The following is a 23,923-nucleotide window of genomic DNA, read 5'->3' on the forward strand; positions in this document are numbered from 1 at the left end:
GCGATGGCGGAGCTGCTCCCACTCCTCCCTCGGCCCCCGCCCCCGTACCGGCTGGTGGACGCCATCTCGCCGGTGCCGCAGCGGTGCCGGAGACGGTTCGGGGGAACGTCCCGGTTATTAAATACCGGCAGCGGCGGGCGGGGCCGCCGGGCGCTCCTACGGGTCCCGCGAGGGGGCGGGCGGAAGGACAGAGGGCCCCGCCCTCGCCGGGGCCGGCCCAGCGGGTGTTGGGCGGCTGCGGGCCCCGGGTCAGGCCGGGGAGCCTGACCGCGGGCTGCGCCCCCCGAACCGAGGGCGGCTTCGAGACAAAATCTCGTTGTAATAAATCAGAGGATGCGGCGTGCCCTGGGGCCGTCATTTAAAGGGTCTGCCCTGGGTTGGAACCTTGCCCTGGGGCCAGGCCCACGAGGAGCGGCCCCGGGCTGCCCGCAGACCCCCTGCACAAAGCCCGCCGTGCTGCCCCCCGGGGCGTGACTCCGGGTCAGCTGTTCTGTGCGAACTCCAGCAGTTTAGTGAAATGCCGCAGAAAACAAGGGTAAGCAAAACTGCCCCAAGTTTGCATAGGGCGCACAATACGTTCTTGGCCTTGAAACTAAGCAGAGACAATTCCCAGAAAGGGGAAGAAAAGACAAGTTTAGTTCCCCCTTACTTGCATCTCCTGCTACAGCTGTTCCGCTTTGCCACTGCGCAGATTCCCTCACGAGAAGAACCTGGCCCTTCTTGCTGCAGGACTCGCGGGTGTCGGGCAGCCCGGCTGTGACTCACGGAAGCCCTCGGCAAACAGGCCATGCACAGACTCGGCCTGACTCGAGCAGACACACACACCTGCTGGCTTGTCTGGGCTCCCTGTGTTACCCTGCACATTCCTGCAGGATGTGATCAGCTCCCCTTCTGTCCCTCCCCCTTGCACCCACCCTGGCAGCAAATATCAGGCCAAAGAGAAGGAGAAACCACAAGAACTGTTGCAAAACCAAAGCCCTCCAGCACTGGACTCCAGTTGAGGCTTTAATTCCCCAAGAGATAATCCTTATGCAAAATTAGTCTGTATGATAAGCAGCAACAACAGGTTTTCAAACCCAAGCTATAAAACAGTGGAAAAAATTTATTCCTTCGGTATGAGCTATTCTCACTGAAAGAGGGATGGATAGGACAGGACTGTCTACAGATTTTGGAAAGTGCCGTTACTTCAATGCTTTAAAGCACACATGACTATTATGGGAAATAAAATAGTAACTATGCAACTTAGCGCTTTTCATCTTATTTAAACTGATGCAATTTGTGCACAGACAAGGTAGGTAGGCAGGTATGTGGAAAGTCACTGCAATTATCTAACATGAGGCATGTCTTAATCTTCCTCTACTGCAGGTTATTTGGTTTCACAAACCATGATGTTTCTAAGTCTCTCTTTTTAGTTCCTATACTATTTCATAAAAAAAAACACCTCCTACTTTTTTCTTGTAAGCTTTAAAATACCTATATCATCTATTTATTTTACACAGAGTCCTACCAATTTTTTCTTTCGATAAAAGAAGTGAACCCCATAGATTTATTTTTTTTTTAGGAAAAAAGTAAATTATTTTGAAAAGACTGAAAATAACCTCTGAGTTGCATTACACACATTTTAGGTAAATCATTGTTTTAATTCCTCAGCAGGTGGCAGCAAAAAGTTATTTCCAATGTCATATTAATTCTGTACTGTATTAAGTAATTTGTTCTTAAATTTCCAATAAAACTCCCCTACTAGATAATTATACCATATGGAAGAGTTAATAAGAAAAATCAGCCTGTCTGCTTATTCCAGTTCTTCAGAATCACTTCAGCTGCATCTAGTGTGCTGTCTTTCTGCAAAACAAGGAACAGTGGCACTATTACTGCAAGTGTGGAGTTCTTGAAGAGAGAGGCAGTCATGATTATATCATCCCAAATCAGTCTTCGGCAGTTTCACTCACATCCTGTAAATATCGTGTCAGCCAGTTTTTTCCTAACAGTTATTAGCTACAAATCTGGACTGCACAAAGAATTCAGTGCTGATTCCTTGAAAATATTTATTATATATATTTAAAAGATAACACATTTTCTCAGCATTTATACTATCACATTTAATGAAAGCAATACTTATATAAATGCTTGGCATTAATGCAGTGATGTAACTTGGCAGCTCTGTTTTGGAGACATGCTAGCTTGTCTCTCTATACCTTCCTAATCCCTATGTGTGCAGTTGGGATTTTTTAATCTCCATGCAACCATGTTATGCTGTGAACCACTTAAAAATAATCCCCCCAAATATGGGTAATCTATCCATTAGCCATTTGTGTGGCTTGGCTACAACCTGGTGAGTCATACAGGTTGTCCAACTTGATTAGTCCAAAATGATTAGTGCTGCTCATTGCAGACAAGCCACATTTACAAGCAGCAAGTTTCATCCTGGTTGTTAGTGGCTGAGTTTATACCAAAGACTTTACACCTCATCAAAAGAACTAAGCAACACAAGGGGAAACTCCCCTTCATTTCTAGTTCAGGCTAAAGCTCTGATCTTTACACAGAACAGTTAAGGATTTGCACATGTTCCATTATGCTGACTCTGCTACAGAACAACTGGGAAACATCTCAGGGCTTTGGACTTATCAAAGCTTACCTACCTGTCCCCAAAGTCTTTCAGTCTTTTCAAGAACAGACTCAACAGGGCAAAGAAAATATATAAAGGAGGTGTTCACAAAATGGCAAAAATTAGCTAATTCACAAAAAAACATGTTTTCTTTTGTAATTTGGAGCTTGTGTGAAACCCTGAGTATTTTCAAGCAAGTGAGCTCAACTTGAAGGTGACTTCTTTACTGTTTTTCTGTTGGACACTGCATGGGCATGAGGCATACCACTCTGCTGTACAGTTAGTCTCTGCTCTGGATTATAGAAATCACGTCGATAGTTTACCCATCTCATTAATTTTCACTGTCACCACTGGTCAAGAATGTTTTTAAAAATCAATATAGTAAGATACAAAATGGTTACCCATCCAGTTGCTTTCTGCCAGTTCCCCTTCTTAGCCATGCCACCCACATTCATGGTGTAACGTCCCACAGCAAAAAGACAGTTGAAGCTACTTTGTGCTGAATTTTACATCAAGCTAACTTTCTGTTCCTAAAAACATTCAACTCAAGAGATCCTGGGAAAAACGTTACAGTCAGTCTTTTGCAGATTTCTGCACTGCATTGATTTTCAGGACATAAATTTACCTTAATGAAGCAAAAACGTATATATTTTTCAAACTGTTTCTTTGTTTCAGGACCACAGAATGCTGAAAGAGGAATTGCTGACAACTTCTGAAACATAAAACAGAAATAGCATTTGCTTATTTATATGTGTTAAAAATCTGTTTTAAGCATGATGATTTTACTATTCCATTTCTAGAACTCTCCCTCACAACATGTGATGGAAAGATAAGGTTTGGTTTTGTATGCACAAGCTAGGCTTTTCTAAACTCAAATTACTTTTCTTAGGCAAAACATTTCAAAGGTACTTCTATTCAACAAACATTTAAACATGCCGAAAGAAAAGTGCTGAGGTGTAACACAGACCTACAGGGTACATTTTCAGCATATTTAGCAATATTTTAGTCACATAATTAACAGCAACACCAAATAATATTTTGAATGGAACATCTCTACTACACTATTTAATAACTAAGTTGCACTGCTCTTGCTTTCAATAGAAAAGCAATTCTAAAACCAGAGTATGACTCTTACCTTAGATGCTATCATCCATCTGACAAATTTATAATCATAAGGTTGTTTCTCATCTACACCAGAGAGATCCACATCTAAAAAAATAAATTTGAAACAAATATGTTGTAAGATTTCCTAGACTCCACTGGGAAAGCATTCATTAACAGCACTTTATTATAGTTAATATTTAAGAATAAAGATATATGCTTTCATTTTCGTATATAATTTCTAAATTATAACCATTAAAATGGGCCAACAGATTGAACCTTTCCATTCTGACCTGAGCACTTGCTTTCCATCCAAAGCAAATTCAGACATGTAGCTTGGAAGAAAGCCATGCAGTATGCCAAGAAGTCTTGAAGCCTGGGTTATTGAGGAATCAGGGCTGTGAAGGGTACTGAAGGGGGCATTTATTGCAGGGACTGCAATAATCCCTGCAACTGCAGTTTTCTCATCTCTGAAACTGGAGTACCTAAAACTTTCTGTCACATGGTAAAGCTGTGAGGTCCAGCTGTGTTTAAACATTTCTCACTGAATAAAAAGTGCCATTAAGATCAGCTGGGAAAAATGCGGAACTAGAAGATGTTCCCCTGTGGGAATTCTTCCTCCAAAGTTGCCATAACCTGAATTTCCAAAAAGTTTTGTAAATTTTGGTAGCCTTTTACACTTCAGAAATCAGAATGCCTCAAAGAGCCTTCAGGGTATGACTTCGGATTAAGAAAAACAAAGAAACCAACAAAAAAAGACCAGAAAGAAAAAAGTACAAATGGTATGAACTGAAGGTGCAAGGCTCTCAAACATTCTCACAATCATATACCTTTTGAAAATAGAAATGTTTATCCACCTCCTTTATCCTCTCTAAAAACTTGACAAAGTTTTGCAAAACACCAACAGTAGTTAGGATCATAAAGGCTTTGCTGAAGCTCATAAAGTCTACCTTACACACTGAGGTCAAACAGAAAATTTCAGTCCCAGCGAGTACTTCTGACAACGTTATGCAAACATGAAATGAGAATACAGTTTAAAATGAAAGTTGCATTTTCAGATTAACTATAGTTACTTTCCACACCCATTTTAATGAACTTTATACTAACTTAATGTGGAAACATCAACAATCATAAAGTATCCTCCATCTGGAATGACAGGCTTTAGTCCAGCTTCTTTAAGTAGTCGAGCCATCCGATCACGCTTGCTTTCCAGCTCTCGAGACAGTGAGTAAAAATAGCAGTCTGGGTCATCCATGCGCTTATAGTCTATCCAAAATGCTTGTGCCAAAGCCTCCTGGAAACATAATCAATGTTCAAAGTACTCATGAACAGTCAGTAAACTCACAGACACTCACACACTTCCTACTGAAATCACATGGATTTTTATTCAATCCTGGCCCTCATTAAGCAAATCAGCACACAAATTACACAAGCTACATCCAAGTCTGTAATTTGCTTGTTACTTTGTGCTGTGGCAACACCCAAAGCACCCAATCTTTTGCTAGGCACTAATTGTGTATGGAAGTCACAGTCTTTGACACAAGGGTTTACAATCTGAATTGAAGCTAAATTTAAATTATTGATAATAATGCATCATAAAGTACTAGAAACTAGTAGACAGAGGTAATGCTCAGTAAAACAAGACCTTGTTGTAACAACTTTTATTTGTATTTGCTAGGAAATTGCTAAGATTGTCAGTTTTATGCAAGTGAAAAAAGAAAGAATCTGCAAGACTGATTTTTTTTTAATGTCTGGTGAGCAGATCAAATTTATTTCCTCTTCTTACATTCCATTTAACATTTCAAAAACTAAAGATTCGTTGTTGTGATTACTGTTTTATTACAGTGAGGCCAACAGCTTTCCTACACCAGAAAACAACCTCCTCTGCCCCATCAATACATACCTGTAATGGAGTTGGGCAAGTATACAGTGTATTTTGGTGAACAACTTGCAAATGCCTTATCAGGTTTTCAGGGCCAATGGACCATCCAAGCTAAGGGAGGAAAGCAAGCATAATAAAATTAAAAAATAATGAAAATTAGCCAATGTCTCAAGTTTTTCATTTTAGGCAACATATTTTACAGAAATATGAGCCATTTCAAAACATACCATATCACCACAAAACCGGGAAACTAAAATATCATAATATCCAAGAAGCTTGACTGGTTTTGAACAAATCATAATGTAGTGGGTTTTTAGTATTTGTTTCCTCACGGGCGCACATCAATCCAGAGACAAGAAGATAATTACAACATGGGTGTTAAAGACAGGTAATTGCTCCAGCTGAATGATATTGTCCTGTTTTGGAGACATGGAGATTTGCCAGAAGCTTCCAAAACACAAGTCATAAAAACAGAGGCTTTTTTAGTGTAATAAATGCATTCTGTTATTTATATAACTGAAGTCTTTTATATTGAGCCTTCTTACCTTCCAGCCAGTTACACTGTAAGTTTTCCCAGCACTTCCTATAGTTACTGTTCTTTCCCACATCCCTGGCAAGGTAGCTGTATATAAAACAAAATTAATTTGGTACAGGTGAACTCACCCATGCCATGTAATCCAAAGAATTACTGTAGTACTGCCCTAGCTCAGAGCTGTGTGTTCATATATCATTGCACCATCTTAAGCAAGCAACGAGAATATTCTAAAATTTCAGCAATTGTAACAAATGAGAAAGGATATATGGGCCAATGCTTTTTAGCATGAAAAGGAGGTAAGGATTAATGGAAGGTGATAAAAGAGGCAGAAAATAAGAGGCACAGTTTTAAAACTACATGATAGTTCTCCTCAGCAAAAATGCATAATTATTCATAAGAAAGATATGATCTAAGAAGTGGCTACCCATTCACCTGAGGACAGCATTATTTCTGATGCCTGACAACAGCACTATGCACAACATTAACTCGGGCACTGCAACCCACTTTAATAGAATTGTCCAGGTCAATGTCACTGGCTGTCTTAGACATCAGAAAAAGAAAATAATTACTAAGACTTCTAACCCAGAACCAAACTAGCAGAGTGAGTAAATAAACTATGCTGTGTTATATAATTTGAACAGGCTTGGAACTGACTGACAGTAGCAGTTAGCTAAAGATGTCTGCAAGGATTAAGGGAGGCATGGAGGCCTGTCTCTGTTTCTGCAGTTGTATCTGATAGGAGACTAAAATCCTTTGTTTCCTTTCCAAGGAGATGACAGAGTAAAGGTCTCTTCCTGTAGTTTGCAATTTTTTTTCTGTATATTGCTTCTGGAAGGGCTATTTGGACTCTTTAACTTAAGTAATTTTCAACAGAAACAGATAAATCAAGACACACTTAAGTCTGAGACACAAAGTTAGACTTTGTGTTAGACAAGGTTGCAATTGCAGTGGTCACCAACATCCATCTTCACCTCATCTGTATACTAGAACCGCTACCAGTGAACCTGTCAGTTGTTAAATCCCCTCTCTAGGGAGACCAACAAACAAAGATTTTCCAAATTAAACCACAATATTTCACACTGAAGTTTTTGCAGCAGTTATCTGCATTAGACATGGTATAAGTCTTTACAGTTATTTGAAAACATGTATTGTAATTTTTTGAGCAAACTTGCCAAGAGAAACCAAACAGCATGGAAAAAATTGATATTCCTATTAGTCCACCCATATTGACTTTACTGCTCTGTGACCCTGAGAACAAAAAGGCAATATGAACAGATGCATCTTCTAGCTAGCTCGACCAAGAGTACAGATCACTTCCTAAAGGCACCCAAACTAGCTCTCACAGGCTGCAAAAATAATTGGCTTTCAAAACTAATGGCCTCTAGCAACACTGTTTTGCCACACAGTCCTAGGTATTCAGCCTTGGAGACAGAATGTAACAGCATTTCAAACAACAGCAGCAGCACAAGGGCACAGGGAAAGAAGCTTTTACAAGTTTTAAATAGAGAGGGAAATTCTCTATGCCATATGGTAACTATATGGGACATCATATACACTACAACCAAGTCTGACTAAATTTAAAATCTAATGAAGTGCAAACTAACACATATAAGAAGCCTGTTACCTGGGATGGCACTCAGCTTGTTCAGAGGCTTGTTCAGAATCCTCAGTTATGAGATGCAATCTCTAAATCTGCCAGTTCAACCCTAATCATTATTCAGAGTCAGATGATGAGAAACATGATGAAGTGCTCTATGCTACAGAAAACTGCTTCAGTGACAGCACAAAGACTGTATTAATTTTATGATCTGTGGCTAGCAACCCCTGTTAAATTGTATTAAGGAACCACCATTAGAACATGTAAATTGATGCAATATCCATTTTGTATCTCCCACAAAAAAAGTGTCACTGCATTCAATGGAATATGTAAAGGTTAATATGGAAACACAGGAGTTTATAAATAGTGAAATAACACACTTATTTTTATTGTATTATTTTTTGTAGACTTAAATAAGAAATCTAATCAACTTAGGTTAAAAAAGAGCAGACCTTATTTCTTTTACTGAAATAATGTTATTGTTTACAGTGTTACCCTGAAAGTTTTATACTACTTTTAACACTAAAGTTGAAGATGATATCATGGGATCTGTTAGAAAATATGCACCTAAACCTAGTTGGCCAACTTCCCAGGCTTTAACTTGCATTTTCATTAGACAGTACTTTTATATTTTATGCTGATCTACAGAATATCCTTTGTTCAACTGGAACATGTTTTGGTTTGAAGCATTAGATGACAATACTGATGCCAACAACAGTGGAGTTACTGCCTCTTAAGAATCCGTCACCTGTCCACTAAGACAAAGTGTGACTGACAACATGAGTGTTTGGACCTGCTGCTTTTGCAAAGCAAAATGGATTACCTTACACCACCCACAGAGATTTTGGTTCTGAGGACAGCTATTTGCACTAAATACCTGCTAAACTCATGAAGAAAGCTTTAACTGATTTTACTTTGCAATTGGGACATATGATCAGTTACTGTGCTAACTTGGCTAGGATGCAGTGACTCAAATTACTATCACATGAATGTACCCAAAATGTTCCCCTTTTTCCATATCTTAAGGTTTTTGAGAAGGTATCACTATTAAGGCAACCACAACAGCCATGGAATTAGGTCACTCTCAAAACAGACTCATAGCCTATGCATGACCAGTACAATCAATGTACTGTCAGCAACTGTGAGGCTGAGCTAATAAGTATTGCAAGGTCATTTAGATACAATTTCCTTTTTATTATTTACAAGATTCTGGTTTTACAATGATTTAGCCCCCATTAATTGAAAGTTTTTTTATTGCCACTCCGCAAATATGGAATTGAAGCACAGAAGCAAAGTTATTTAGCATTCAACCAGTGGCAAAGCCAGGAAAAAAGTTAAGCTTTTTCTTGTCTAATTTATATTTATATGTCTTGATTTCATTGTTTATTCTCAACTAGATGCCTCTACTGCACACGACTGAAATGTGCCTTCATAACGACAGTAACTACATCTTAACAGACAGTTCATGCAAGATGCTACCATGAGAAACAAATTTTGGACTTTAGCCAGCTCAAATACATCAGGAGAGCCAAACTAAGACCACCACACTAGAAACTCTTACATAAATGCTTAGCTGTAGCATTATGGAACTGGGGAAGGAGTTCAGTACCCTGCACTAAATTAAATTTTCTGAGACAGTGGGAGTAATTCCACTAGCTTCAGTAAAACTGAGATCAAGAAATAAAACAAGAGGGACAGGGACATTACATCATGTTTGTTTTTCTGGCTTATTCTTGCAATAGTGCTTCACCCCTGTAGCAACTCTGCCTGAAAACTTTAACGTGCTTTCACATTGCACTTGCAGTGACTTAGTTCACTGAATCCAGTGTCCATTATTTGGACTGAATACAATGTCCGATGTCTCTGCACTTTGGAGGGACACTGCTCATGCACTATCTCCACACTGACCTTTATACTGCTTTTTAATTTTTATAACTAGTGGAGTAAAACTGATTGTATTCCTCATTATCCATTTCCCTCATTGATTATCTCTGCAATACTTTGAGAAGGAAGTTCTAATCCCTGTTCCTTCTATTAGTCCTTTAGCAAAGCACAGTCCAATACACATACTGTAACAGAAGCTATATCTGTCATGGCCCACAAAGTAACCAAATAAGGATGGGATATTCATATGATCATAAATGACTTATGAGCATCAATCCCACTGGTTTCTATGCATGTCTGCTCCAAAGGCAGTTGAAAATTCTATTTGGAAATTATTCTTTAAAACACTTTTCAGAAAAGGGAGGGGCTCTCCTCCTTAGACTCTAAACATTGCTAAATAGTCAAAGCTTGAAGTTTGAGCTCCTTCCAGCAAGCATTATCTCTGAGAGTCAAGCTTACAGCATCATTTCACAACCAATTCTAAGATACCACAAAAAATCAGTACCTATTTTAATGTGTTTATTCCCTTTATACACCAGCCATTCATACACCTCATCGCTGATGCACAGGGTATCATGTTTAATACACAGATCAGCTATTACTTGAAGTTCTTCCTGGGTAAACACCTGGGATACAAAAAAGTAGGGGACAATGCATTAATTATAGTATTTAAGGCATTCTTTGAAATGACAGTAGTGTCAAAGCAGGACTCTTACCTTGCCTATAGGGTTGTGTGGGGTATTCAGAATAATTGCTTTTGTTTTGGAATTAAATTTATTTGCAAGTTCAGCAGGATCCAAGACCCAATCAGCACTAGATGCAGAGTTTCCATTATTTTTCTAAAAAAACAAAACAAACAATAAATGTATGCATTACTTGAATACAACAGCCTAAAGAGAGATGCCTAACTTACCACCCTCAGACACTTCCATAACAATACTTGACAACCTAACCACTCTGTTCTGCTCTCCTGGGAGAAGGCAGTTCTAGGAACAGGCAGGGAGGCCTAATAGCAAGGCAAATTATTGTGACAGTGGCTGTCTTCTTGGCCACAGACAGTGGCCAATGTCTGTCTTAAAGCCTCTGCAGGAACTGGTTTCCAGGATGTTGTTGTACACCTGAGGATCATTACAGCGTGTGCTGCAGAAAGCCCCGTCACATGGCAGGAGTGTTTACAGCCTTGCCAAATACTAGAGCAAGTGTGTGCGTGCCTGACTGGGAACATCACCACAGAAGGGATTCAAGATCTCTTCCTCCTCCTTGAACATATGAAAATAGACAAAGAATTAAAAATCTGCACCACTGAGGCTCTGGATTCATACGCTACACAATACAAGTGTCCCTGTGGTATTACACAAGGGTAACAGAAGTTTGGGCCAGTTGCTATGGAGAACATAGAGCATGGCCACACTAACTTTCTGACACCTACACATGACTGGGAGAGAGTCAGACCAAAAACAAGGGTGTGAAACAGAAAATACTTGGAGGAACGCTGTCATTCAAAACATCCCTAGAAGGAGGGCATCCAGAGGAACAGTCTCACCTACTCCCACTGCAGCTGTGGAGGTTCTGTCCCTCTGTGTTGTTCTGATTTCAGTGAGTTCATTCAGCAGTCCTACCTAAAGAGCCCTTCCCATGCAAAGCTACCAGTTGCACAAGGCAATGGTAACAGGATCAACACTGCATCCAGAACAATCCTTGCAAGCTGCCAACAGAATGCCAGCAGTACCAATTTGACAATTAACCCATAGCAAAATTAGTCCTTTTTAACAATAAACAAAACAATAATCCTTGAATATATAGCAAATATGTGTACTGCACGATCAGTCCTTATTTAGGAATTTAGGAAAAGTAACTGTATTCTGTCATTGTAGGAGTCGCTGAAGGGATCAGAAATCAAATCATCTGAAAACCAACAGATACTGAAATGGCACTGATATGTGATCCCCTTCCATTATTTGCACTGAAAACTGAAAAAAGCAATTTTAATCAGCTTTCAGAATGCCCAAATTAAAGCAAATGAGAAACACTGTTGCACCTTCTCCAACACTAATAAAATATTCTATCTGCTTTGGACTATCATTGTCTCAGACTTACACTCATCCATCTCATTTTTATGTAATTGGATGTTACAAAAAACTATACAGAAAAGCATCTCATAGAAGGGGTTCATCAAACTGTATTGAGTACAGATGAGAAACTTCATATGATAAATAATTTTTAAAAAGCTACTCACACATCTCAGTGAGATAAAAACAGGCTTTGCACCCGCCATCCTTACCATTGGCTCATAACAGTCATAAAATGGCTCTATTATTATTACCTGAAATGACAACAATCAGTATTAGAAACAGAGAATTTACCATGCATGATGCCATCATATTTGCAGATTTACTTTGGTGGTATAACTTGTTAATGTTTCTGGTGCTCCAGATATAATGATACAACACTGCAGAACATTCCTCCTTTTAGAGCATCACACGACAATGCCACCAGGCTGAGTATGGTAAGCACTACTCATTTTTGACAACACACACAGGCTGTTCATCTATAGTTACACACTGCAACCATTAAGTTACAATATTACAATTTATGTCCTATACATAGATTTGAAGGTGCAAGGCAAAGATGCAGAAATGGTAGATAATGACAGCAAACTGTTGAACCACAGCACAGCTGCCCTAATTCTGTCCATAAAATGCCAAGATTTCCAAGTATCTAGAAATCTCAGAAGAACAGCTTAAGTCCTCAGATTTTATCCTCAGCAACAGAAGAGGAAGATACAGATGAGAATGCAATATATAGAAGCAAAACAAACAAAACACTGAAAGCAAAATGCATGACAACACAAAAAGGTTTTGTCCGCTACGTACAGAAATATTTCAGTAAAATGACTTCTAGTATCGTTGTCAAAAAGGCAGACATCAGTAATGATGAAGGGATGACTCATCACAGCTAGTACAGTAAACTAACAATCCTTTCTCTGAAGGACTTTTCTGCTACCTATGCTGCCACCATGCCATGGTCCAAAACAGAATATGGTACCTAAAGGTCATTCAAACATCAACACTTCTTTGCACCACCCTTAGTCCTCTGTTGCAGACAACAGCCCAGTTGCTTTCTCAAGTAAGAAATCAGTGTGTACTGTGTCACCTAACAGTAACAGTGATAAAGAAACTGCTACAGGTACCATAAGTATGAAAGAAAGGTGTTTGTATGTTGGTGAATGATAGGTAGACATCCAAAAGATATGCTCTTAATCACAGCTTCTGAAACCATAAGTCAGGTGCACAACTGCAACAAATCAAACTAATGGAGACAGAAAGAAGCCCCAACATTAACTTATATTTAAAAGTGGACAAATAAGAAAACAGGAAAATTCTCATTTCTGCAAGTATATGTGAATACTTCCAGTAAAAACTTACTTCATCTCCCTCTTCTATTAATGCCTGTATTGTACTAAACAGAGATCCATAAGCTCCCACCGTCACCAGGATATCTGTGAGAGGATCAATCTTTCTTCCACAAACTCTCTCGTACACTTGAGACAAGGCTTTCACCAGCGATGGATGTCCCTGTTCAAAGCAAACAAATGTAACTGATTGCTGTGTTCCAACAATGTACAAAGCCTGTCTTTGGGGGTTTTCCACATATATCAAAATAGTACATTTTGAAATAGAAAAATATGACATAAGCCCTCAGTGTTAATGGCTGTTAGCAGGTAGCATGTTTTAAGCTTTTTGCACATTAGGAAAGAGTGCTTTCAATTTATTTGCATCTACTAGGAAATTCTTTTTCTATCTGGTGGTTTTTAATTTCTGCCGTATTATCACACCTCAGAGTAGCACCAGGTAGCCCATACCAGAGCTAGGACAAGAGATAGGAGGAGAGAAGGGAATACTCTGACACCAATTCACCCTCACCCTCCTTTTGAGTCTCTTTCAGCTCCCTCTGTTTTCTTCCTTATCTTTCAACTAAAAAGTATTTGGTGCAAGGGAAATATTTTTATTCTGTTTATATACTGCTAATAAACAGCACTTGTAGTCAGAATAATGATTCATATAGTCACATCCCAAATCTCAGAGCACTATTCACCATTTGTGTCCCCTCCAGGGACACAGCAGTTAACACACTCTTCTCAAAATGTGCAAAGAACAAGAAAATAAACATGCAACAAAGATCATATACAACATGGAAATAAGAAGACACAATGTTGTTTGCTCAGAAAAACTGCAGAATTCCTGCTGTAAAAATCTTTTTTCTTTTGGGATACTTGATAGAAATAGAGAACAGCTCCTTGGGAAAACACAACTACGTAACAAAAATCCTCTAAAATACTGAACATTATACCTCTATAGACAAGGCATTAAATCATGAACCTTTCTGTAAACAAAAACATTACCATAAATTAAGCTTATAAGTCATTGCTGATTCAAGTGACAGCCATTTCTTGCTGTGTCATGGCAAGACAGGAATGCTACAGCATTCAAATCACAATAGGCCACAGCCCTACAGTCAATGAGAGCTCAATTATCAGATGGATAGAGATCATTCATTCTCATCCCTCCCACCTCTGCTACCACAAACACTTGTGCTCAAAAACCTTAGAAGTGTAGAAGTTTGCAGACAAAGTACAACGGCTGAAGATGGGAATATTGGTAAAAATTCCTCTTTAAGTACTATTACAGTATAATATATTTTCCAACATTCATAATTATCATGGGAATTATCAAACCATTTGGATATAAAGAACAAAGTGATAAAAGTAAATACTGAAGAATTGCATGCGTTAGGAAATTATATTTATGCTTGATTCGCAAACAGTTTTAGAGAATCAGTCTGTGAATCTTCCTCAGAAGGTAGACTTGGCCTGGTTTCAGCTGGGATAGAGTTAATTCTCTTCTTATGAGCTGGTAAAGTGATCACTGGGTTATGTCTATCCATGGTGAGCATTGCTGGGCCTGAACTGTGGATTGAATTCCTGGCTTGCTCTCAGGTCCACCTCACCACCACAAGCTTGTCCGGTGACCTCAGCCACCATCTCTGGGCCTGCCTTGCTCAGGTACTGTGGGACTGGGCCCTGGCTGGTGAGACCTCTGCCCTGCTCACTGTGATAGCTTGTCCTTCAGGGAACTGCTGGCCACTGCTGCTCCCCATCAACTTCTTAGAGAATAGTCAAAAAGTTATCTTGGAATATGTACACAGTGATGCCATGACTACCAACACAATTTCTGGCTTTCAGTCTGTAAGATGCTTTTATATCCCTGTTGTATAACATGGTCATCTAGAAAAATATTAAATAGATGCCTTAGGGTCTTGTAGCAATCCTGACACACAATTCTCAATTGGGCAATATAGTCTATCTTTACCACGAAATAAAAGATAGGCAAACCAAACAATGAAGTGGTCATAGTAAAACAGTAATAGTCACTGGAATATCCTGCCTTGGACAATCATAAATGCCATACACTCACACCCAGCTCAAGACATAAACTCTACAAGCCAACTTCCAGAATGTGTAGTGACTATCTTCCAGGGGGCAAAAACTTACTCTTTTCATCCCTTCCTAGTCTCCAGTGAAATCTACTAAATGCTATGGGTCAATCTTTTCTTCATTGTAGAGTCTGTCTCAAGTGCTACTCTCTCATTCTACCATTATACTGTCTGATTTATGTTTACACAGAGGTAAATGTAAAATGTATCATCTGCACTCTTTAAACTGTGAATTCACTCTTCAGAGACAGTCTATCCCAGATGTGCTCCACCATTTTGCTCTAGCTGAGGGATTTGCCCTTGAAGAAGCCTACACAGAGGAAGTTCATTAATAACAGATAAGGCTACTGGATCAACTTAGTTTGGAACATAACAGTACAATCTACAGATAAAAACCAATTTAAAGCAAAGTCAATTTTTTTCCCCTGTGGCACATTCTCCACTGAGCTTGGGTCCTTCAGTTCCACAATACTTACAAAGCCTCGTGTGTACTGGTTCAATCTGTCAACTGCTGCTGCCTTTGCCAGCTCCTCTTTCACATAGCTGGGAGGGGATATATCAGGAAGGCCTTGACCGAGATTAACGATAGAGGGATCTGCTGCCACTTTTGTAAATTCAACCCTAAAGCGAAAAACATCTTAAAGTTAACATAACAAATAAAATTATCTTTTCATTTTTTAAGATTAAAAGGTAAAAAAAAGTGTTTCACTTGGACAAATTCACAGCAGTGGAAACAGGTTTAAGTAGAGTGTTCACATGGAGAACCGAGGGCTGGGACAGTGGTAAGTAACCACAGGGGTCACAGGGCACCCAAGAAAACATTTGACTTTCTCCATCCACAGAATAACTTTTCTGCCAGCAGAACTGTGCTCAGATGTGCAAATGTACAAACACACAGTTACTCTGGATATAGGCAGAAATGGAACACCAGGCACATTAAATGATTTCAAGGCTAAATTCCGTCAAGTGAAGGTGCCATTTAAACTACTCAGACACCTCTGAGTGCTATTTTTTTTTTTTTAATTTTAGGCAACAGACTGCTTTAGACTGCTCATTAACTGTTCCTAGTAGCCTGCCAGATATGAATGTTAGGATTCTTGAACAGTTTTTCCTTTTTCCCTTCACAAGTCAGCTTTACATTTTACTCTTTCCTCCCTACCAAAATATTAACAAGACTTTAAAAAACCCCAAACTAAACTAAAACCCCTCCACGTAGCATAACAGTTCTGTCAAAAATGAAAACAAATTGCTAAAAAAATTAGCTGGAAGCTGAATGATCAAAATACCTTGTGTATATGTGCACACATACATATATACATATAACTAATCTAAGCCCATAATAGTGTTTTCATCACCTAAGAAAATTCCATATTTATTAGTGATGGCAATATTGTTTTAAGACCAATTTAATACCTAGAAACACAAGTATTAAAAAATAATGAACTAAATTATAAAGACAAGTATAATGGCTTTAAAAAGAAATCTGACTTATTTGGTAAACACGAATCAAGTGTAATGGAAATACATTACCCAACAGAATTAACAGTTAAATTTAAAAGTCAGCTAAACTACCATGCCCAAGAGTTATGTTTGTCTTATGTGGTTTACTGGATGAAGAGAAGTCTAAGCCTAATATTTAAAGCTCAAAAACAATTAATCACACCTTTAACTGAATTTCATTCACTGCTTCTAAACAGGTATCACATTTATTCCAGCAGAGATAGCAACTGCCATGTACCTTATTATCAATTTGGAAAGGAAATACATCCACCAAAGACATTTTCTGAAATTTGCAGATATTTTCCTTTTACTCACCACACATTGCTATCAAGGCCTTCAATTCGTCTTGTGTTTTTGTGTCTGAAGGCCATTGTCTGCAAGATCAAAATATACAGACAGAAGGGTTTTGTTAAGAAAGACAAAGTACGATATTGTTGGATTCTGCATGACAAACCCTCCTTCATGCTTTCTCAGTTACACCACTGCCAGCTGAACTCAGTAGTTACACAAAATTATAGACATGTTCTTTCATTAAAGCTTCCATAATAGCTTGAATTCAGATTAACACGAAAACACACAAAAATATCCTAAATTCTCATTCGTCATTATCTAAAGCCACTAAACTTTTAGCAAGGATGGAGGAGGGGCATAATTTAGCTCAAGAGCTTTAATAGATGTCCTAAAAAGAAAAAAATACTGTACATACTTTCTTTTTCTTTTCTATGATATGCTAAAACTTAAAGACTGTGCTATTTCTAGCCCAATTCCTGCTCAATCCAGTTTGGAAAGCAAGCACTTGCAATGTAATTTTATTTGTTAAATTGATGGGTAAGAGGAAAGTAGCAAAGACATTTGCTATTTTCATTCAGATTTTTAAAACTTTAAAGCATCTACTCAAACCACTAAAAACCCACAACAGAACATGTTTTTGCTGTATATTCAGACCTTAAATTAAGGTATTGGAAGACTCCTGTAGAATAGACTTTCAACGACTACTCTATATAGAGGCAGAGAAAAACCTACTGATAGTTGTGATATTTTTAAGATAAAAAGAGAAAGGAAATTTAGGAAAAAGAAAACCAGATTTATTTCTATGGGCAAACAAAAAAAGTGCAAGCTCGTATCTATTTTTGTAAACCAGCTTGATACCGGGAAAAAATTACATAGGAATCACATAGTCCCTCAGTACCCCAGACACTCCTGTTTCTTTGAGTCAAACAACTGAGCTTTAGCACCTTTTACCACTACCAGCTATTGTTATTGTCTGAAAGATTCAAAAACCATATTCTAGCCACCATACTCTGAGAAAAAAATGTCAGCATTACCATTACATTCCGAGTTTCAGCTTTGAATCAATGGAAATGACTCACAGTAGAAACATTATGCAGCAGGTACACTTTTGTACTCAAGCTGTTTATAGTAGTGAATACACCATATACATTGTGATTTGAAGAATGGGAAGCTATAAAATTAAACAGATACTTTTCTGCTCATGTCTTCTCTACAGATCTGATTCTGACCTCATCAATGTGACAAGAACACCAGAGGAATCCAACACAGGACACCTTTTATTTGTCCTCATGAAGAAAACTGTAAAGATAACTAGACAGGTGAAGTCATACTTCTTAACACAGAACAAAAGAGAGTTAAGAGAGAATTCTGACTAGGTAATCTGTACTGTATATATTTAAAGATGCACATATGGTTTAGAAGAGTAATCCAATTTTACAGTGTATGTTTTGTTAAATATGACATGTTTGGCTGTATTTCAAAAAGACAAATAACACTGGTACTACTGAGACTCAGCCACATACACATCTTTTTTTACATGCTGATTTACGTGACACAAAATTAGTGCATCTCTAAAATATTGCATGAAACAGTTTTCTCTACAAAGCTGAAGGAATACTTACTGCAGAGGCTGAATGTTTGATGGATCTGGAAAGCAAATCTGTTCGTAGCTGGCATGTTCTAGTGCCACGGCAACAGAAGCTTCGTGAAGCAAAAAACATCTCTGCATAATAAATAAGTGACCTGAAAAACCTTACAGATTCTAGGAATGAGCTTCTACACATCACTAAGCAATTTTAAAAGATAAGAGCCTCTCCTCTTCCCTCCAGTGATTTTGTTTCAATTAAGTAAACTCTAGTAAATTATTACCTTGCCACAGTTCTAACCATAGACGATGAAACTTTCTAACTGACAGGGCTGCAAAATGTTTCTGAATGTCATCTCAAAGGAAGGTTTCCTTTCTTTGTCAGCACTGATCTTCTTTTCTTTGAATAATAATTAAGACTAAATGAAATTCAAGCTTCAAAGTCTCCATTAGAATTGTTGTGAAAATGTGTCTGTGTAATAAAAATTTATATTACAGTTGCCAATACAGACAGAACAGAAAAAGAGCCTAATTTCTAAAAAAATTACACATCTTTAAAATTGGTCTCCATTTCCAAGTGTTTCAAATCAGGTATGCTGAAACCATTAAGATCACCAGTCACACTAGAGAGGCAGGCCTACACACTTTATGTAGCTATACCGAGTTCTGCCACAGTGACTTGGAAAACATCAAATATCTTCCACAGCAGAACACAGAGAGCTAGAAAAGGAGTTCTGTGTGGAGTAATAGATCGTTCACTGACTGGAGAAAATATGTCCTGTTAATCAACAACTATAAAGAAAGAAGTAAGAGCTGGTACTTCAAGCAACTACTTCCAGGATGTATTTTTAACACTATCATTTTTGATATTATCAAAATGACTGGAATACATTAGAGAGAAGCATGTAAGCCACAGATCTATGTGAGAAACACAGTAGCCACAGCAGTATAATTATTAACTTTGTTTTCCAAAGTTTACTCATTAAAGGATAACTCCTGCTCCACCCAGACTTTCCTACCTGAAAAGGGGAAGAGAACAAAAAAAAAGGGTTCTTTACACTTACAAACTAATAGAAAAGGTCAATCAACACTCCCTTTTAAGGATGTCTCATTGAATGACTTAAGCTTTAAAAGTATGCTGGTTTTGTCTTTGTCTTGTTCCAGGTGCTACTAACTCAGTCTCAATTCTGAAATTAGGGTCTTTCTCACACAGTACTGAGTTGTAGCTAACTCAACCAGACCTTCAAAAATACCTGTGTAATCCCATTGCATTTAGCAATCTGCAAGTAATCAATTGTAGTTCCTTTACAAGAAGAAACTCTGCTGGCCTGAGGACTAACAAAAGTAAACAGCAATTAAACCTTTGACACTAGTTTGCAGATACTCTGAAAGACACAAAAGAAATATATCTGTTTTAAAAAGACCTGTAAATCCATTTTAAGTTACTTCTAATATAACCACTTAGCATATTCACCGTAATCTTTGATAATAACTATGTGAAATCAAAAAGATTGTGAAGGTCTCTATTCCTCTCCTTGTGCAACCTTACAAAAACTACTTATGCAACATACTGATACCAACTTAAAATGTGACCATGATAATAGTGCTATTCCCCTTTGGTGAGACCAAAGGCAGCATTGCTCTTTCAGCTGCAAATGCTTGCAGTAGTTAGTTAGCACTGAGGGGCAAACGTATATCTCTGCCTGTTTCATTTTGTATTGAGAATAGAAAAATTAAATAAAAAACTTGCAAGCCTTACATGCAAAACTAACTTGAAATTGTTGTTAGAAAAATTATTAACAGCTGTAAATATTTCCAGCATTAGTGCCAGGCTGCACTGAAAGGCAGTGTGGTATTTGTGAACCATTATTCAACACAAGGCAGTCATGCAAAACCACAAGATTGCATGAGCCACAGCAGACCTGTATCACTGTGGTGTGGCCAATCTCTGCAAGTACCTAAAATACCTGAAGTGAAAAAATATATCCACCTTTAACACCACAAAATGCAGGAACTGTGAAAACTTTATGGGGAGCATAAAATGGAAACAATACTTTGCTGAGCAGCCTCAGTAAGAAAAGGCACTAGCAGGTAACATTTCTCCCACTGTGTTTCAATCTTTGTGACACTTTTCCAGTGAATGCTGAACAGCATTTGTTCAGACTCAAGAGCACTCAGAGACAACTACTGACTATCAAATGAAAAAGCCTCATCTAAAATACTTTTATGACTTTTTATTTCCAAAATACCTCTTCCCTCATCTGCAATTGAATATTTCCACTTAAGCTACTCTAGGGAGTAAAGGGAAAGGCCTCCTTAACATAACCAGATACTCTCCTACATTGATCTCAAAAAAAAAAAAAAAAATAAAAGAAAGAAAGAAAGGCCTACTCTTTTTTTGCCCAGGCTCATCCATTCCCTCTGTAATTGTCTGTGACATTAAAACCTATCACAGGCTCAAAAGAATTATTCACTGGTACTTTTAGGATGAGTGCACTCTTAAATACTACTGCTGTATGTGTTTCAGCAACAACCAAGTATGTGTAAAACACATTAATGAGATGGTTTATAATATCCTAAGCTAAGTTTTTCTCATCAAGATGCAACATTCCAGCTCAGGAAAGTTACACAGTGTCAGGCAGCTACAGAAGCAATGCAAACCCTGTCTCAACTCTCTTCAAAATTGGTAAAGTTCTTCCATCACAGAAAATGCACTGATCTTTGTGGGGGAATGAAAAGGTATTTTCCTTTCTTGATCCTATTAATGTTTCTTTTTTCAATCTTGGAGTCAGATACCAGCATTCTGGCCAAGACTCATATCTGTTAAACTAAGAAATTAACAGTAAGGAATACTTTTCCTCCCATTCTAATTTTCAGTGCTCTGAAGTATTCATGCTCTAACTCAGCATACCTGGAATTCAGGCTTACATACCCATAGAGAAAAGAGGAAAATTAACACATTAGGGTAGAAAGGATAACAAATTACTACTCCTGCAGCTTTCTGTATTTTTAGGGGAGTGAGAAGCAAGGAAAGCTATCAGAAACGTCAGTGCAGTAAATGTTTTTTAATGGGAATGGGAAGAAGACATATTCTGGTTGCTAATCTGGTTTAAACTCAGGTTTGGTGATTTGAACTAGACTGGAAGATACAGTTAGACTTTGTCATGGGAACTATATGAATGCATCTGTGTACTAACAATCATTTAGCTCATGCTGTGCTTTATAACTGCTCCAGCACAGATACAACCTCTGAGTTGTAGACTGTTATGCTCCCTTCACAGCTGCCAATCTCCTGGTCATACAGTACCCTGACCTCAGATGCTGCTGAACCACCAGGACATTTTATGGAAAGTTATAATTTTGTAATTATTTAATTTTGCTCCTTTGAAACTAAAGACCAAATGCATCTCAGCCAAAGGCTGTGAAGCCTTTGAAGGACTGTCTCTTCGTACTGTCTAGAGGATGAAAGCTTCAGAGATAAAAAGGTGCCACCTTGCCATGGGAGGCCTCTCCAGAACTTTTTTTCCCTTACCATCTACAGGTGATAAAATGAGTTATCAAGCCAAGAGAACAATTGCCAAAATCACTGTTCTCAGGAACTTCAAATCACTGAACGTAAAACCTGCTCTGTGTGAAAGATTTATCGTAGTAGCCAACATTTTGTCCTTTCTTCTCCCATAATCTACAAGGAAAGGAGAAAACTGCGTGCAGAGAAATAAATTTTGCCGTATGGACTGAGGAGAGTGATGAGGTTGCGGGGGGGAGGTTTACTTTTTCCCCCTCGCAGAGCAGCTTTACCATTTAGCCATCCTATACTGCACTTAGGCTGCCACCCACGCGTATTTCCAACCTGCAGCACAGAGCTGGAGAGGCCAGAACCTGCCGGGCACCAGGATCCCCGGCCCTCACCGACAGGCCCGCGGTCACCAGGGTGTTCCCCGGGCCCGGCATCGGCCGCTCTGCGGGGCCACAACCGCGGCCCCGGCTGGGAGCGGGCCAGGCCCGTCCGCCCCGGGGCGCCTCCCCCGCAGGCCCGAGGCACGGACAGGCCCCGAGGCAGCGCCTCCGCCCCGGCCGGCGCCGCCACAGCTCACTCGCCGCCACAGCTCACTCACCGCCCCGACGCCGCCTCGCCGCCCGCCGACACCGCTCCCGCCGGGGCGGAGCCGGGGCCGCCCGTCCCGCCCGTCCGAGGGGCGGAGAGCGCCCGTCCCGCCCGGTGCGCCCTGTGGGCCCTGAGGGGCGTCAGCCGGTGGAAGGAGGTGATTGTTCCGCTCTGGGGCGGCCTCACCTTCGATATTGTGTGTAGTTTGGGGCACCACAATGTAAGAAAGACATTAAGCCATTAGAGAGCGCCCAAAGGAGGGCCGTGGGGATGGTGAAGGTTCTGGATGGGAAGCCTCATGGACAGCAGCTGAGGACACTTGTTCTGTTCAGCCTGGAGAAGAGGAGACTGAGGGGAGACCTCATTGCAGTGTACAACTTCCTCACGAAGGGAAGTGGAGGGGCAAGTACTGATTCCTCACTCTGGTGACCAGGAAATGGCAGGAATATGAGTCAGGGGAGGTTTAGGTTGGATATCAGGAAAACGTTTTTCACCCAAAGGGTGGTTGAGAACTGGAACAGGCTCCCCGGGGAAGTGGTCACAGCATCAGGCCTGACAGAGTTCAAGAAGAATTTGGACAATGCTCTCAGGCCCATGGTGTGATTTTTGGGGTGTCCTGCAGAGGGCCAGGAGTTGGACTCAATGATCCTGATGGGTCCCTTCCAACTCAGCATATTCTATGATTCTATGAAACTGGGTTCACTGGTTACCTTCTTTGGGCTGTCTCTCTGGATGAAATAAAGTGTCGAAATCATTAACAATCATCTCATACCTAAGCTGACCACTTATCAGAAAAAGTTCAGTTTTCCAGATTTCTTCAGGTATTCCACTAACTCACAGGATTTGCATTTTTAAGGTTTCCCTTCACAACTGGGACAGAGACCTCCTCTCTCTGTAAATAGAAAAGTTCCCTTTAATCAGGACCTCAAATCACAAAGAGGATCAGCAGGCATAATGCAGATATCAAATGTGATAGATACACTACTTGCATATCACTGTATGTATTGTCTTGTGCATATAATCATTGTGTATATTCATAGAAAATGAAAGTGAGAGCTGACCGAAGAGAAACAGTTCCATAGACCAGACTAGAACACCTCTACTTGGATGTATAAATGCTCTGACAAAGCCAAAACAAACCAACAAAATTAAGAAACGAGTCCCAGAAATTATTTTAGATCCTAAATAAGACACACAAAGAACCTAACACTTTATTCTGTTTTTCTGTCATGCTTTTTGAGAATTCTCATGATTGACAGAGAAGACCTCTGCAAGCATGCACCGGAGGGCAGCAGATCCCAACCTGGGCTGTATCATGAGGTGCTTCAAAAAGGGGGAAAAAAAG

General features: G+C 39.4%; 2 protein-coding genes and 1 long non-coding RNA gene across 8 annotated transcripts in view; 1 reads left to right on the forward strand and 2 right to left on the reverse strand.

Moving 5' to 3' along the window:
* The window catches only part of GTF2B (general transcription factor IIB), a 22,489-nt gene extending 21,610 nt beyond the window's left edge, over nucleotides 1-879 (reverse strand). Inside the window, exon 1 of one of the 2 annotated variants that reach the window (XM_039382926.1) lies at nucleotides 650-879. In XM_039382926.1, the coding sequence (XP_039238860.1) occupies nucleotides 650-864 (215 nt within the window). In that variant the 5' untranslated portion in view covers nucleotides 865-879. Of the gene's footprint in view, nucleotides 1-48; nucleotides 147-649 lie in introns of those variants that run through there. The other variant, XM_027713182.2, reaches the window with a different exon arrangement.
* Nucleotides 10-5,747, forward strand: LOC113983762. Its single transcript, XR_003539212.2, has 3 exons — nucleotides 10-535; nucleotides 5,385-5,460; nucleotides 5,552-5,747. It is a non-coding gene; the product is annotated as an uncharacterized LOC113983762 (long non-coding RNA).
* On the reverse strand, nucleotides 1,083-22,636 carry KYAT3 (kynurenine aminotransferase 3). Of its 5 annotated transcripts, none has more exons than XM_027713142.2 (13): nucleotides 18,511-20,786; nucleotides 16,913-16,971; nucleotides 15,574-15,718; nucleotides 13,030-13,179; nucleotides 11,841-11,927; nucleotides 10,321-10,443; nucleotides 10,110-10,230; nucleotides 6,134-6,210; nucleotides 5,610-5,699; nucleotides 4,814-5,000; nucleotides 3,741-3,814; nucleotides 3,231-3,317; nucleotides 1,083-1,842 (listed from the first exon to the last, which is right to left on the reverse strand). In XM_027713142.2, exons 1-13 carry the CDS (start codon nucleotides 18,670-18,672, stop codon nucleotides 1,780-1,782), a joined length of 1,425 nt encoding a protein of 474 aa, XP_027568943.2. In that variant the 5' UTR covers nucleotides 18,673-20,786; the 3' UTR covers nucleotides 1,083-1,779. The 5 variants fall into 5 exon arrangements, with proteins under 5 accessions (XP_027568943.2, XP_039238848.1, XP_039238853.1 ...); XM_039382914.1 differs by lacking the exon at nucleotides 1,083-1,842 and adding an exon at nucleotides 22,589-22,636 and having other exon boundaries at nucleotides 2,021-3,317; nucleotides 18,511-18,611; XM_039382919.1 differs by lacking the exon at nucleotides 1,083-1,842 and adding an exon at nucleotides 22,324-22,496 and having other exon boundaries at nucleotides 2,021-3,317; nucleotides 18,511-18,611.
* Nucleotides 22,637-23,923: the final 1,287 nt, after the last annotated feature.

The sequence above is a fragment of the Pipra filicauda genome, unplaced genomic scaffold, assembly GCF_003945595.2.
Source record: "Pipra filicauda isolate LSUMZ 115617 unplaced genomic scaffold, ASM394559v2 scaffold112_size3218982_pilon, whole genome shotgun sequence".
NCBI lineage: Eukaryota > Metazoa > Chordata > Aves > Passeriformes > Pipridae > Pipra > Pipra filicauda.

Excerpts from the sequence above, each read along its gene's own strand:
- KYAT3 (XM_039382909.1), bottom strand. The coding sequence starts at position 18,672 with ATGTGTAGAAGCTCATTCCTAGAATCTGTAAGGTTTTTCAGGTCACTT. Across the intron at positions 13,180-15,573 it reads ACCAGTACACACGAGGCTTT|GGACATCCATCGCTGGTGAA; the intron begins GTAAGTATTGTG and ends TGCTTTGAACAG. Across the intron at positions 3,318-3,740 it reads GATGGATGATAGCATCTAAG|AAGTTGTCAGCAATTCCTCT; the intron begins GTAAGAGTCATA and ends TTTATGTTTCAG.